The sequence below is a fragment of the Verticillium nonalfalfae genome (genome assembly GCF_003724135.2).
Source record: "Verticillium nonalfalfae strain VnAa140/NRRL 66861 chromosome Unknown scaffold_139, whole genome shotgun sequence".
NCBI lineage: Eukaryota > Fungi > Ascomycota > Sordariomycetes > Glomerellales > Plectosphaerellaceae > Verticillium > Verticillium nonalfalfae.
Genome location: NW_021167364.1, coordinates 64,833 through 78,614, shown reverse-complemented (window position 1 = coordinate 78,614; position 13,782 = coordinate 64,833). Strand labels below are relative to the sequence as shown.

The 13,782-nt window shown below is 58.1% G+C and overlaps 3 protein-coding genes across 3 annotated transcripts; 1 reads left to right on the top strand and 2 right to left on the bottom strand.

Annotated features, from left to right (window-relative positions):
- Positions 1-655: 655 nt before the first annotated feature.
- D7B24_001778 (uncharacterized protein) lies at positions 656-3,999 on the top strand (the record flags this gene model as incomplete). The annotated part of the gene is made up of 2 exons (XM_028635999.1): positions 656-688; positions 778-3,999. The coding sequence occupies 2 exons, from the start codon at positions 656-658 to the stop codon at positions 3,997-3,999; spliced, it is 3,255 nt and encodes a 1,084-aa protein (XP_028491647.1).
- Positions 4,000-4,095: 96 nt separating this feature from the next.
- D7B24_001777 (uncharacterized protein) lies at positions 4,096-4,674 on the bottom strand (the record flags this gene model as incomplete). Its single annotated transcript, XM_028635998.1, has 1 exon — positions 4,096-4,674. The coding sequence occupies one exon, from the start codon at positions 4,672-4,674 to the stop codon at positions 4,096-4,098; it is 579 nt and encodes a 192-aa protein (XP_028491646.1).
- A 343-nt stretch (positions 4,675-5,017) lies between these two features.
- On the bottom strand, positions 5,018-10,044 carry D7B24_001776 (uncharacterized protein; the record flags this gene model as incomplete). The annotated part of the gene is made up of 7 exons (XM_028635997.1): positions 5,018-5,332; positions 5,414-5,674; positions 5,768-6,584; positions 6,680-7,318; positions 7,378-9,008; positions 9,072-9,861; positions 9,911-10,044. 7 exons carry the CDS (start codon positions 10,042-10,044, stop codon positions 5,018-5,020), a joined length of 4,587 nt encoding a protein of 1,528 aa, XP_028491645.1.
- Positions 10,045-13,782: the final 3,738 nt, after the last annotated feature.

Sequence of the window (13,782 nt, the reverse complement as noted above, 5' to 3'; positions counted from 1 at the left end):
GAGAGAGAGAGAGAGAGAGAGAGAGAGAGAGAGAGAGAGCCGCGCTGGGCATCACCACACGCCGAGCATATTAAAGCGGATGGAGGTGTGTGGTGAAGCGCGTGTACCATGCATACGAAAAGCGACAGGCGGACGGCGTATGGGAATTTGGTCGGGCTTGTCTACACGTTTTAGACGGAGGCATAACGTTTGAGGGAACATAGTTGTATTGATAGTCAATGATATCACGCGTACGATATACCCTGCCAGAAGTCGAAATCATGCCAGCCATATAGCCTACCATGTAAGCTTATATCCACAGGGCCATGCTTAAGGTCAAACTCGAGAGCCTAACGACGTTTTTATTGGGTGCCGCCCCAATGGCCAAAATGGTGACACTGTGAGGGACTCGGCATGAAGACGACGATGGTAGGTAGGTACCTTGGTACTCCGGTACTTCAGCCTGATGCGTACGGACCCTTACGTCATGCCGTTGAGCCCCTCAGCCTTTTCCTCAATGAGCCACAAATGCCCCGCGGCCGCCACACTGTTGCACCTTTGGCAGCATCATCGGCACCACCAAAGTGCCCCTCGTCCCTCTGCTGCATCATCCAGTGAGCACCAGACTTGTATTGCCGTTTAGCCAGCCACGAGCCCAGAACCTCGCATCTCGATCATGAAGCAGAGATTCTCGTCCCTTGACGTCAAGGTATGCTGTCCGCACCCACCGAACGGCTGGCTACACCACCGAACGGCTGGCTGCATCATCGTATCGCTAACCAACGCGCTCCGCCCCAGGTCATCGCCCACGAGCTCCACGAAAGTCTCGTCACCCTTCGACTGGCCAACGTCTACGACCTGTCCTCCAAGATCCTACTGCTGAAGTTTGCGAAGCCCGACAATAAGAAGCAGATTCTCATCGACTCGGGCTTCCGCTGCCACCTGACCGACTTTGCGCGCACCACCGCTGCTGCCCCTTCCGCCTTTGTGGCGCGTTTGCGCAAGTTCCTCAAGACAAGACGCTTGACGGCCGTGTCACAAGTCGGAACCGACAGAATAATCGAGTTTACATTCAGCGATGGGCAGTACCGACTCTTCCTCGAGTTTTTCGCCAGCGGCAACGTCATCCTGACCGACGCCGAGCTCCGCATCTTGACCCTGCTGCGGAACGTTCCCGAGGGCGAGGGCCAGGAACCCCAGCGCGTCGGACTCAGCTACTCCCTCGACAACAGGCAAAACTTTGGCGGCGTCCCGCCCCTGACGAGAGAGAGGCTGCAGAATGCACTGAGGGTCATGGCGGCCAAGGCCGCCAACGCGCCGACGACGGGGAAGAAGAAGGTCAAGCCAGGCGACCAGCTCAGGAAGGGCCTCGCCACGACCATTACTGAACTGCCTCCGATGCTCGTCGACCACGCCTTCCAGGTCACCGGGTTTGACCCGACAAAGACGCCGGCCGAGCTCCTCGACAGCGACGCACTGCTCGACAGTCTGCTGCACGCCCTGGCTGTCGCCAGAAAGGTCGTCGAGGACGCCACGAGCTCGGCCACGACGACGGGCTATGTCATTGCGAAATACAGGCAGAAGAGCGAGGAGACGGAAGAAAAGCCGGACGACGGTGCCGGGACGAAGCGTGAAGATCTTCTCTACGACGACTTTCACCCGTTTCTGCCGCAAAAGTTTGCCGACGACCCTTCCGTCAAGGTCCTCACGTTTGACGGCTTCAACAAGACGGTGGACGAGTTCTTCTCCTCGCTGGAGGGCCAGAAACTCGAGTCCAAGCTCACCGAGCGCGAGGCCGCCGCCAAGAAGAAGCTCGAAGCGACGCGCCAGGACCACGCCCAGCGCATCGAAGGTCTGCAGGAGGCCCAGTCGCTGAACGAGCAAAAGGCCGCCGCCATCGAGGCCAACGTCGAGCGCGTGCAGGAGGCCATGGATGCCGTCAACGGTCTCGTCCAGCAGGGCATGGACTGGGTCAACATCGGCAAGCTCATCGAGCGGGAGCAGAAGCGGCACAACCCTGTGGCCGAAACCATCAAGCTGCCGCTCAAGCTCGGCGAGAACCTCATGACGCTCCTGCTCGGCACGGAGGCTGTCGAGGACGAGGACGAGGCCTACGAGACCGGATCGGACGCGTCCGACAGTGAGGATGACGAAGACGGTGCCAAGGCCAAGGGTGCCGACCGGCGGCTGCAGATCGAGATCAATCTCGGCCTGTCGCCTTGGGCCAACGCGCGAGAGTACTACGACCAGCGGCGGACGGCCGCCGTCAAGGAGCAGAAGACGGTGCAGCATTCGACCATGGCGCTGAAGAATGCCGAGAAGAAGATCACGGAAGATCTGAAAAAGGGGCTCAAGCAGGAGAAGGCGGTTCTGCAGCCGATACGGAAGCAGATGTGGTTCGAAAAGTTCATCTGGTTCCTCTCGTCCGACGGCTACCTGGTGCTCGGCGGCAAGGATGCCCAGCAGAACGAGACGCTGTACAAGCGGTACCTGCGCAAGGGCGACGTGTACTGCCACGCCGACATGCACGGCGCCGCGACGGTCATTGTCAAGAACAAGCAGGACACGCCGGACGCGCCGATCCCGCCGTCGACGCTGGCGCAGGCCGGCATGCTGTCCGTCTGCAGCTCGAGCGCGTGGGACTCCAAGGCCGGCATGGGCGCCTGGTGGGTCAGGGCCGACCAGGTGTCCAAGTCGGCGCCGACGGGCGAGTATCTGCCCGCGGGCAGCTTCATGGTGCGGGGCCAGAAGAACTTCCTGCCCCCGGCGCCGCTGGTGCTGGGCCTCGGCATCATGTTCAGGATCAGCGAGGAGAGCAAGGCCAAGCACGTGAAGCACAGGCTGCGGGGCGACGAGAGCCCGGCGGGTGCCGTCAGCGGCTACGACACTGCTCCCGACAGCGCGCTGGACGTTGACGATGGCGATGAGAACGAGGAGGACGAGGACGAAGATGAGCGTGAGGACGAGGCTGACGACAACCAAGAGAATGATGCGCGCGACAACCCGCTGCAGGGGACCAACAGCGCCGATGCTGATGCCGATGACGATGACGACACAGATGGCGAGCGACAGGAGCAGCAGCAGGAGGAGGAGGACGAGGAGAAGCAAAAGGAAAAGGAAGCGGCGCCAGTCGAGCAGATGAAGGACCTGCAGGTATCTTCCGAGGCCGAAGAACCCGCAGAGACCAACCCACAAGACGAAGACGAAGGAGGCGACTCCGAAGCGGCCGAGGACGACGCGCCACCACAGGGCAGCGCGCAGACGACGACGGCGGCGTCGAAGCAGCCCGCACCCGCCAAGACGGCACCGGCCAAGCGAGGCAAGAAGGGCAAGGCCAAGAAGATGGCGGCCAAGTACAAGTACCAAGACGAGGACGACCGCGCGGCAGCCGAGGCGCTGATCGGAGCGGCGGCCGGGCGCCAGAAGGCCGAGGCCGAGGCCAAGGCGCGGGCGGAACGGGAGGCGCAGGCGGCGGCGCAGAAGGAGCGGCGGCGGGCGCAGCACCAGAAGCAGCAGAAGGCGACGGCCGAGCACGAGGAGATCCGGCGGCTGATGCACGAGGAGGGCGTCGAGCTGCTCGAGGCGGACGAGGCGGAAAAGGTGACGGCGCTCGACGGGCTCGTGGGCACGCCGCTCGTCGGGGACGAGATCGTCGAGGCGATCCCCGTGTGCGCGCCGTGGAACGCGCTCGGGCGGTTCAAGTACAAGGTCAAGTTCCAGCCGGGGCCGGTCAAGAAGGGCAAGGCGGTCAAGGAGGTGCTCGAGCGGTGGAAGCTCGTGGCGACGAAGAAGGGCGTCGTCGACGAGCGGGCGCAGGACTCGGAGCGCATGTGGCCGCGCGAGGTGGAGCTCATCAAGGCGTTCAAGCCCGAGGAGGTCATCAACTCGGTGCCCGTGGGCAAGCTCAAGGTCATGATGGGCGCTGGCGGCGGCGGCGGCGGCGGCGGCAGCGGTGGCGGCGGAGGAAAGGGGTCATCAGGCAAGGGGGGCAGAGGCGGCAAGGGATCGAAGAGGAAGTAGAGTAGAGGGTAGACATGTCGATGTTGTATAGACGTACAGAGCCCGCTGTCCGCGGCAGAAGCAGAGCCGTGGCTCACGCCTCGAGATGTATCCAGATCACGAAGACGACGACACATCCTTGTCCGTTGCGAATGCCCTCAGCACGTCAGCCTTTTGGTCCTCGCTCGTCCACGCGAGCTTGCGTTCCCCGACGTGATCTGCCCTAACGTCCTCCTCCGTCGCCCAGACGTGGTCCTGGTGCTCTTCGGGATCCAGCCGGACCTGGGGCGGTGCCTGCGCGCCCCCTCCCTCCACCTCGACGAGAAACGAATGCTTGACCCACGGCCTCCCGTGATCGAGCCACGCGTAGCTCCCGAGGAGCGAGGCGACGTGGCGCGCGCGCAGGCCCGTCTCCTCGTACAGCTCGCGCGCGGCGCCGGCGGCGAGGGAGGCGTCGTGGACCAGGTCGGCGCTGCCGCCGGGCAGCTCCCAGCGGTTGGGGAGGAACTCGTGGGCGCTGCGCTGGACGAGCAGGATGCGCGGGCTGGCGCCGCCGTCGCGGTGGAGGACGGCGGCCCCGACGACGAGACGTGGCGATGGCGGGGAGGAGGACCGGGACAGAGGTGTCGTGTAGATGGACGGCAGCGAGGCGTCTGTCGTGAAGGCGAGGGGTGGGTTTGGGGGCGGAGGCGGCATTGTGGGCTTTGGAGGTTGGCTCGTCTTGTTGTTTGGATGGTATGCTGGCTTGGTTTTGGTGTGTGATTGTATGACGAAGATGGGATTCATGTGAGGGATGGTCAATGTGAGAGATGAGACGGGTTGATGTAGGTTCACCAAGAGGTTGCCTAACGAAGAAACACCAGGTTTGTCGGCTGGTGATCGACTGGTGCCTGGCCACGAAACGAGACACGGGCGGTGAGGAGGGGCATGAGGTAGGCAGCCATTTTCGAAGGAGCACTCATACTAATGACAACACAGACTATGCATTTGCTGTTCTATATACGCCCTGTACCATTCATTCATTCATTCAATTATTCGTTCACCAGCCCTTCTTCTCGGTCGTGTTCACATCATCAGGAGCAACGCCAGCAGCATCTCTCGATCGGATCTGGACAGAATCGAACCCCCCCTCGTTGCCGGCTGCGCCCACCCACGGCCGCAGATTCAGGCTTGCCTTATAGCTCGACGCGTTTTCCAACGTCAGCTGCCCTTCAGCGAACAGGTCCCATGGATCGGCCAGGAACAGAATCTTGGGCTCCCTGCGCAGCTCGGAAACGTGCACCAGGATCGAGACGTGCTTCATCGGTGCCGGCAGGCTGGACTCGACCTTGCTGTGGATTGAAAACTGACGGGCCTGCGCGCCATGATTAGCAGATAGTCCACGGGCAGGGGAGGTTGCACTCCAAAGACGAAGGCTGTCGGGACCTGTGCTTACCCGGTTGAGCTCGTCCTGCGATATCTTGAAGTGATTCGTCTGCGGCTTGTCTGTCGCCTTGACGTCGATGTGGTAGACGAAGCGGTTGAAGCCCTGGCCCTTGCCGGAGGTCCCGTCGAGGCGCATCAGGAACGCGCTGAACCGTCCCTGCGCGTCTGTGAAGTTGAAGGCGGCCTCTTCCGCCTTTCTCTTGGAGCGCGACGTCCACATGGTGCCTGCGTCGTACTGAGGGCCCAGAACCGCCGTGAGGATGTCGGCGACCTTGAACGGGAGAGTCAGCTGCGGCCTTGTCTCGTGCGTGCGATGAACTGGATCGAGACGATAAAGAAAAAGGGCAGGGGAAACAAGACTCACGAATAGCTCTCCAAGGTCACTGTCGCGCTGGGCAAACGTCTTGACCCGATCCAGGAAGCCCGGCGGTGCGACCGGCGCACCGATGACGGTTCCCTCCTTCTGGTGGAAATTCAGCTCCCTCAGGGCGCCTCGCAGGAACGGCAGCGTGTAAGCGCCTGGAATTGTCCGTCTTTCTGTCGCTCCGGCGCCGGCAGCGCTCCCTGTTGACCTGGCTATCGCCGCTGTGTACGACGGCAGAGACTCGCCAGAGTTGTTCGGCTGGCCGTAAAACGCGGCGCTGAACCGACTATTGCCCAGGAGACGCGAGAACCGCGAAGCTTCGCCGCTACTGCTGCCGGCGCGCGGCCCTGTCGTGACAGGAACGACGCCCACCCCGGGAATATAGTTGTTGCCCGTCTTGGCCCTAGCATCGGCGCCGCTCTGCGTCTCAGCGTCACCATCCTCATCGTCCTCATCGTCAGGTATCGACGGCAGGACACCCCTGCTATCGAATATCTGCTCGACCCGATCGACTTCCGCCGTCAGCACGACGCTCACCAGATCTCGATGTTCGATGTCAATGCTGAAGAAGCTCCGCAGCTGCTCCGACAGCTCGCAGGGGTAGGCCTCCGTCTCGTAGCCCTTGCGCAGGTAGATCCGCAGGTCCCCGGCATAGTCGCACTCGAGAAACGCCGCGCCCGTCGCCAGCGTACTGCGGACCTGCGTGAACCCGAGTGGCGCTGTCCAGTACTGCGAGATCTCCGACGCCACGTACACGTCAATGCTGCGGAACTTGTCGCGCACTTGCTCCTGGTTTGGCTGGTCCTCGGGCATCAGTCTGTTCGCGGCACGTCAGCTGTGGACTCACCTGGCCTCGTGAACACAGAGGCATCGGGCCGCGAGGGGGCTCGGCACGGGTTTCGGGCAACATACCTGAAGAAGAGAGAACTCCTTGACCGGTACTTCTCCGTCAGCTCTTTGTTGATCACGGCCTCCCCGCGGGCCTCCGTCACGCTCGAGGCCAGCTTGCTGAGGCACCGGTCGCCCAGGCCCAGGGCCAGGAGGAACTTGCGGATCTTCAGCACAAACCGGACGCTGAACGCCAGCATGGGCAGGAGGTGCTGGAACTGTGTCTTGAACACCTCTCGGTCCGCGATCAGCCACGGTTTCTTGCTGTTGATCGAAGACAGGGACTGGTAGGTGCCGTCAGCGGGGCCGGTCGAGATGGGAAAGATGGCCATGGCCGCGAGCTCTTTCTTCTGCGGTGCCGTAATGTGGTAGTCGGAATGGATCGCCAAGGCGGAGAGGATCTTCTCGATGTAGGGAATCGTGTTGTCCCCCCTCTCGCTGATGCGTTTGGCCTCCTTGATGATGTGCTCGACCCCGACGTCTGGGATCATGAGACAGTTCCGGAACAGCGATTCGTGGTTGGGGTAATGCTTTGCCAAGCCATAAGACTGCTTGAGCCACGACTCGCCGTCCCAGAAACACGGACTCGTGCTCGTCCAGAGACGAGACTCTCGGTCACCCTCGGGCGGGATGCAGATGAGGGAGGAGTCTCGGAACTCTGACCTGTTATCCCGTGTCATCAGCAAACACGTCGACGTGATGGCCCCCTCAGGGTGACTTACATGATCTTTTGCCGTCTTTCGGTCGTCGTGCCTTTTGCTTCAATCTCTGTCATCAGGCTTTCGATGATCTCCATAGGGGTCGTCGCCACCCCCTTTGCGCTTCGTAGGCTGTCAATGTAGAAGCTGAGGGTCGGTAGGGTCAGGACGCCCAGGTGACGCAGAACCGCCTCCCACCGCGCGTTCTCCGGCTGGGGGAGATCTATAAAAGGGGGCAAACTGCCCCATTTCTCGATAAGGGCCTCCGATGGTCTGAAAGTCTCCGAGACTGGCCAACGCGTCGACCTCCCCATGCAGACGACTTCGAGCCTCTTCACTCGAGCCACCAGCAGCCATCGTTCATTGGCGAGAGCCCCGAGGGCAGTGATGCTTGTATCGAGCACCTCTCTGTAGTAACTCCATCCATCGCGCAGCAGCACCATCCAAGCCATGGGGCCGGCATTTTTCACAATGTAGTTGAAGTCGGCGTGCAAGTAATCGGTCTCGACTTGCTCCGTGGCCCAGAGGCGAGGATATACACTGACCTTCAGCGTCTTGACGAGATAATCGTGCCACTTCTTCTTCTGGAGCTCAGGGACTTCGAGATAGGAAGCATGGAGGAACCCGTAGCCCCCATTGGCCACCTTCGGCAAGACTTTGCTGGCGGCTCCCGGCACGTCCAGGGGGAGATACATGGCTGAGCCCTTGCGGCAAGGGCCCTCTTGAGAAGCAAACCAGAGCTCTTGCGTCCGATAAGCGTTCTGCTCCCAATTCTCTAGATAGACGTACCGCGCGTGCGATACCAAAGTCGCGGGCTTCAGGCCGTCCGGCTTAAAATTCTCGTTCGCATGCGCGTCGATGATCATGTTGGCGACAAGCGGCCTGGAAAGGTTCGCCACGCCCAGGTGCTCGAAGAGCAGCTTGCGCGCCGGGTCAGCCGCCGCCTCGGGGTCGACAATGCGAATCTTGATTCCTTCCGGGACGAGGGTCGAGTTTGACTGAGCCGCAAAGTACACCTGTCCCTCGTTCATCGACGTCCAGCTCTTGTCGCGCAGCGGGATGATGGCCATGGTCCGCTTCCTGTAGTGCCAGTTGACGAACGCAGACGACGTCAGCGTCTGCGAGAACTTGGCGTGCCAGTCCTTGGTCTGCTTCTGAAAGAACGACCCGCGGTGCTTCTTGAACAGCTTGTCAATCTCGTTCATGAAGGCTTCCGGCGTGATGTCCTTGACGCCCAGAGCTCTGAGGCTGCTCGCGTCGGGCTCGTCCTGGCTGTACTTGGGCGACAGATAGCGGTCGTCATTCTTGTAGTGGAGCGTGAACGGCCGGCCGTCGTTGTCGCAGAAGATTTCGGGTACCCGTGTCAGCTTCGTCGGTTTCTTCTTTCGGCCCCAGGTCGAGTCGAGAAGTTGCGTCTTCTGGAGATCCGCGAGCAGCTTTCTCTGCAGGTCTGCGAAGATGCCGAGATGCGCGCTGTAGCTGCATGTCACGAAGCGGAACCACGTGTAGCGCAGCTTGTTGTTGAGGTTGCTCATGTGCCTGACAGCGTCGAGAAAAGCTTTTTGCACAGCCGTCGTCAACGCCAGGTTCCATGGCAGATCAGCGTGGACATCTTCGCGGTTGGCAGACAACAGAAAGTCTGCCTGAAGTAGGAACTAGGTCGCAGAACAGAATCAGCGCTGCTGGCATTATCCGGAGCATAACACAAATTCACCCACCTTAAAGTCATAGTCGCGGATAGGCAAGAATGCATAGACGCTCTGCCTCTCTATGAGAGGGGTTTCTCCGTCCTTGTCGAGAGGGAATGCTAGGACCACCTCTGAGCTCGATATGCCAGGCCTTCTTGCGTCGTTGGGCAATCGGTTGACTGTGTGGCGCCAAACCAGATATTGCTTCTTGACGCCATCATTCATCAATGTCGTCATGGAAGGGTTGCCTGAAATAGTCGCTTGCCGGCTGAGCACCGTCTTGAAGTCGCCGGACTTCCAGAACTCCCGTTGGACGTCAATCTCGAGCCGCTGCAGACGGCGAAGGAATATGAGAATCTTGGCATCATAAGAGCGAAGCTCGTCGACAATGCCCCCCTCATTGCAGTCTCTTGCCAGCTTCAGATAGATGGAAGTAAATCCAGGCTTGGAAGCTTCGGGAAATGCATCCCAGATCGGAGCGATCATCCCGAGGTGCCCATCGCGGTCGAATCTGAAGGAGTAGTGCCCAGAGGAGATCCAGACGGTTGACGCTACCTTGAAGACGGCCTTGAAACCGATACCTTTCTCACCGACAAATCCAGCGGATTTGCTTCTGCCGCTCTTCGTACTCTGGCAAATGCGACAGATGGCTTCAATGTTCTTGCGTGAGAACCCGCGCTCGTTGCAATCGATCCTGACCCGCCCAGGCCTGTACGAGATGGCCAGCGTCGGGGCGTCAGCCGTGTACATGTTGTCGTCGGCATTTTGGATGAGTTCGAGCAGAAAGTGCGTCGCTGTTTGGTACAGATCATGGGATAGACTGCCAACGTCAGTTCGGGTTGATCGGCGACGGCAAGCGCCCTACTGACACTTTCAAAGCGGATTCCAGGTCGGCGCCGTTGTTACCAATTTGCCCTGGACCATCGCCGAGGCCCTTATCACGACGGATTTGACGGATGTGATCTTCGGCTTCCCGGGCAGACCGCGGAAAGTCTGCATCCATGGCGCTGGCTCGTCGCGTCAATTGATGGCAGTCGCTGTCACCCAGAGAGACCTCAGTGATGAGGAGAAAACTCCCCAGCCGAGACGCCTCGGCCGATGCCGTCCCCGTATATATTCTCTTGCCACTGATCTCAAACGAGTTGACTCAACGCTTCGGACAGCCCTGGCGTTGTAGGCTTCCTTTGCGCGTTGAATTTGCCCATGTGCCATCACTGCCTCTGGAAAGGCGCCCAACCTTGACCACTTTGGTTCGGGGCTGATTTGCACTGCCGCTTTGCAGCACGGCTGATCACGACGACCAGGGGACACATCGCGCCGTCTTACGTTCACGCAACGAACCGGGTTTACCCCAATTATCCTCGGTGTCCGATTCTGGGCCAGTTCAATCACGTGGGCAACAACTCCCACGTGGTAAATGCACGCTGACATTCGATGGTGGGGGTTCGGGATCACCAAAGTCCATCGCCAACCAACATTAGGTAGCGCTGCGGAGCCATGCAACAGGGGGGCTGGTTTGGGGCGAGGGACTACGAGATCGCGTGGATAGGGGTTTCTGAGGGCCCTCCTAACTGCAGAGGGCGATTTCAGATGCGTTCTACCCCATACCTAGTATCTATTGCCTGTGCACCTAGTGTTGAAGGCCTCGTCACTCTGCTCAAACCCACGCTCTAAGAGCCAATCAGACAGACATCCATAAAGAACAACCCTCACGTCGTCATTTGGATCTTGTAGAAGGCTCTTCTTGTCTCTACTAGTCTTGACAGCTTTGTCGCTCGCCCTATCATCGGTTCTCGTATCCGTGAGGGTAGTCAGTGTTTCTACCAGCCAGAGGTACAATGTGTTTGTCAGAGCGTGGGGTTCAGCAGGGTGAAGAGGTCTTCTGCAATAGGTCCACAGGCAATACTTCATAGGTATGGAGGCAGAATACATCTGAGATCTGGCCCTTCGCAACCCTTATATACACGTTCTCGTCATCCCCAGACCCTGACCGACCACCCCATGTTCCATGGCTCCGCAGGGGCCTGCTGACAGAACTATGTGTGGTATTGTATTTTGCCCGTCTTGGCCAAGGCTCTCATTGCATGCACCTTAGATAGCTTTGATGTAGATGCTAGATGGTTTCAAGTGTGCTAACGCGGGTGCGGAACTTCTTGTCAATACAGGAAACAGGTTGACGACTAGCTAGCCAAAACACCACATTTGCCGCCGTCACGGTCGATACTGGAAAAGTGCGACATCTCAATAACGTGATGATATCAAAATAAAAAAGCAGCTACAAGGGGTCAAAGAAACAGCTCTCTCCCACGTATTGAGCTGCAAGATGTCCAAACGAGCTGCAAGATTGACACGAAGATATTCCATACCAGCGACCATGGAAAGCTGCGATAAAAGGGTGGTGACAGATGAGTGAACAAGAGTATGCTGACGCTTACATTCTTGTACGAGTGACTCCTGTTGAATCTTCTAAGCCTGTAGTCCGGGAGGAGCAACGGGGGTAAGCGCACCAAGTTCGTAAGTTCGTTTCGAAAGACTACGGGCTATGAGTTTCGATATACATTCATTATTATCTATATCTGTCAGATGGCCCTGCGGAGCCACCAAGCAGGGGGTCGGCCAGGGGCTAAAAGCTACGAAAAACGTATATACAAGAATTGCGGACGGCTCTCTAAGCTGCGGACGGCTAAAATTTAGATTTATTCGACTCCCTACCTATGTTCTATTGCCTGCGGATCACCTCTTCACTCTGCTCTTTACCGCGCACTGACATTATTTAACCAAGAAAATGTTTAACTTGAACAAAAAATCTTTATTCATAGAGGAATTGCTCTTGCAGCCACGTTCCTTACACGCCAAAGCTTTTGTCTCGTTCGACATAATCGGGCACTAGGGCAGCAGAGAAGGAGTGTTCGAGATATTCTCTTGGAACTACCGGGGATTTCTTTTCATATGCCGAGTGAGTGAACCAAAATATCCTTGCATACCTTGTGCAGTTGGGCCGCTATGCTTCCGACTATGCTCATGGTGAATCAGATGTCATGGTGAGTTAGACTTGGGCTTAGACAAGGCAGCGTAACGCATTTATTGAATTAAACAGTCATGACGTCTGAGCTTGATGTGGCCCAACCAAGATAACAGTGCTCGTTTATTTGACTGATGCCAACGCAACGATCTGGCTCCGTGCTGCTCGCACCAGTGACGAGGCGCCATCCGTATCGAGACACGCAGGTATCCGACGTGACGGTGCAAATGTGTCCTCCCATCACGTATGAAAGCGAAAATGTTTATCAGTGGTCGGCCGAATCATACTCATCGAGACAATGCAACTTTGTTCAGAGACGCCGGCGTAGAGGTCCCAATAGCGTCATATTAGCTCCCACTGAACGATCCTGCTGAAAGAAGACTTCGACCTCTACTCTACACGTGGCCATGGTACCTTGGGGGCGGGGGTAAAGACTGTACACCGCCTCCTCGACGACCATCGTCGTCTTCGCATACATGTACGGATTAGATAGCGGGGCATTATGCAGCCTATGAATGTAAAACAAAAAATCGATGGCGGTGTGATCACCGCATTTCAATCATTTCAATACATATAGAACCCTGGATGTGGTGGGTCTCGCAATCTTTCGGTCATTGCTTCCCATGTTCGCAACATTTGACACACCGTCAAGCATCTAGCCAGCCAGTGTGCTTCTACCTTAGCTACATGTACCTCACACTGCAATGTTCCCTGCCCTGCGTCGTACTAGTCCAAGGCGACTGGCGCTGGGCGCGGCAAACGACAACTACTTAGGCAGGGAGGGCATTGAGGCTTCCCATTGACGTTACGTGACCGACGGCAGACGCCGCCGTACCCAGTCTCCCGATGCAGCAAGGCAGGGGGCTTGTGATGACACCTAACCGTGCACTTGCGCCTTGTTCTTCATGCTTCCGTCAACTCTTGATAGGTATGGATCCAGTTCTGGGTCGTACTCCAATAACGCAGCGTCTCAATTCCCAGCTCCCATTTTGTACCGAGCGACTTGCACAACGGCGCTCGTGGGATACGGTGTTAGGCACCATCGATTCGTGTTGCCGCCGCCACCGATCAGCTTTCTGTTACTTTTCCGCTGAACATGGGCAAGACCCGAGCAGAGCAGGGCCGTCAGGCATTCAGTGTACATGTAGGCCTGAATAGGGCTTTCATGCGTCTACTTCACGCAAAAGCAGTGGCTGCCAGGGCTGAGGCACAGTCATCCGTGCCTACCGGCCGGGGTCTTTGCACTCCCTACGTGGGACGCCTCCATGACGTGTGCACAATGGGCATCGGCCATTTATTGATGCAAGGGGATCTCAAGCAGGAAAGAGATATGCGCGCGATAATTGAGAGCCTGTTGAGGGTCTCGGGATTGGCTGCCTCGATCAACTTTTGCCTTGTTTCTACGCATTTCTCGCGTCGGACATCGTTTTCTTTTGTAACTTCGGTGTCTCAGGGTAACGAGGCTTGCAAGCCACCCAGAGACATGATGGTCTTGAAGTGTCTGGTATTCTGCCTGCTCCTGGAGGTAGAGTCCGGTAGGCATCAGGAGGCGTTGGTGAAGAAGAAAAACTGCAGGAAGCCTGAAGGCACGGCTTCCTGAACTCACGTCTTCCTGAAGAATTGGCAATACATGCAAGATCTGAAACGCGCCCATCAAAGCAATACTTGGGAACAATGCTTGGGAAGAATCGATGATTGGAAGATGCAGTGTCCGGGAGA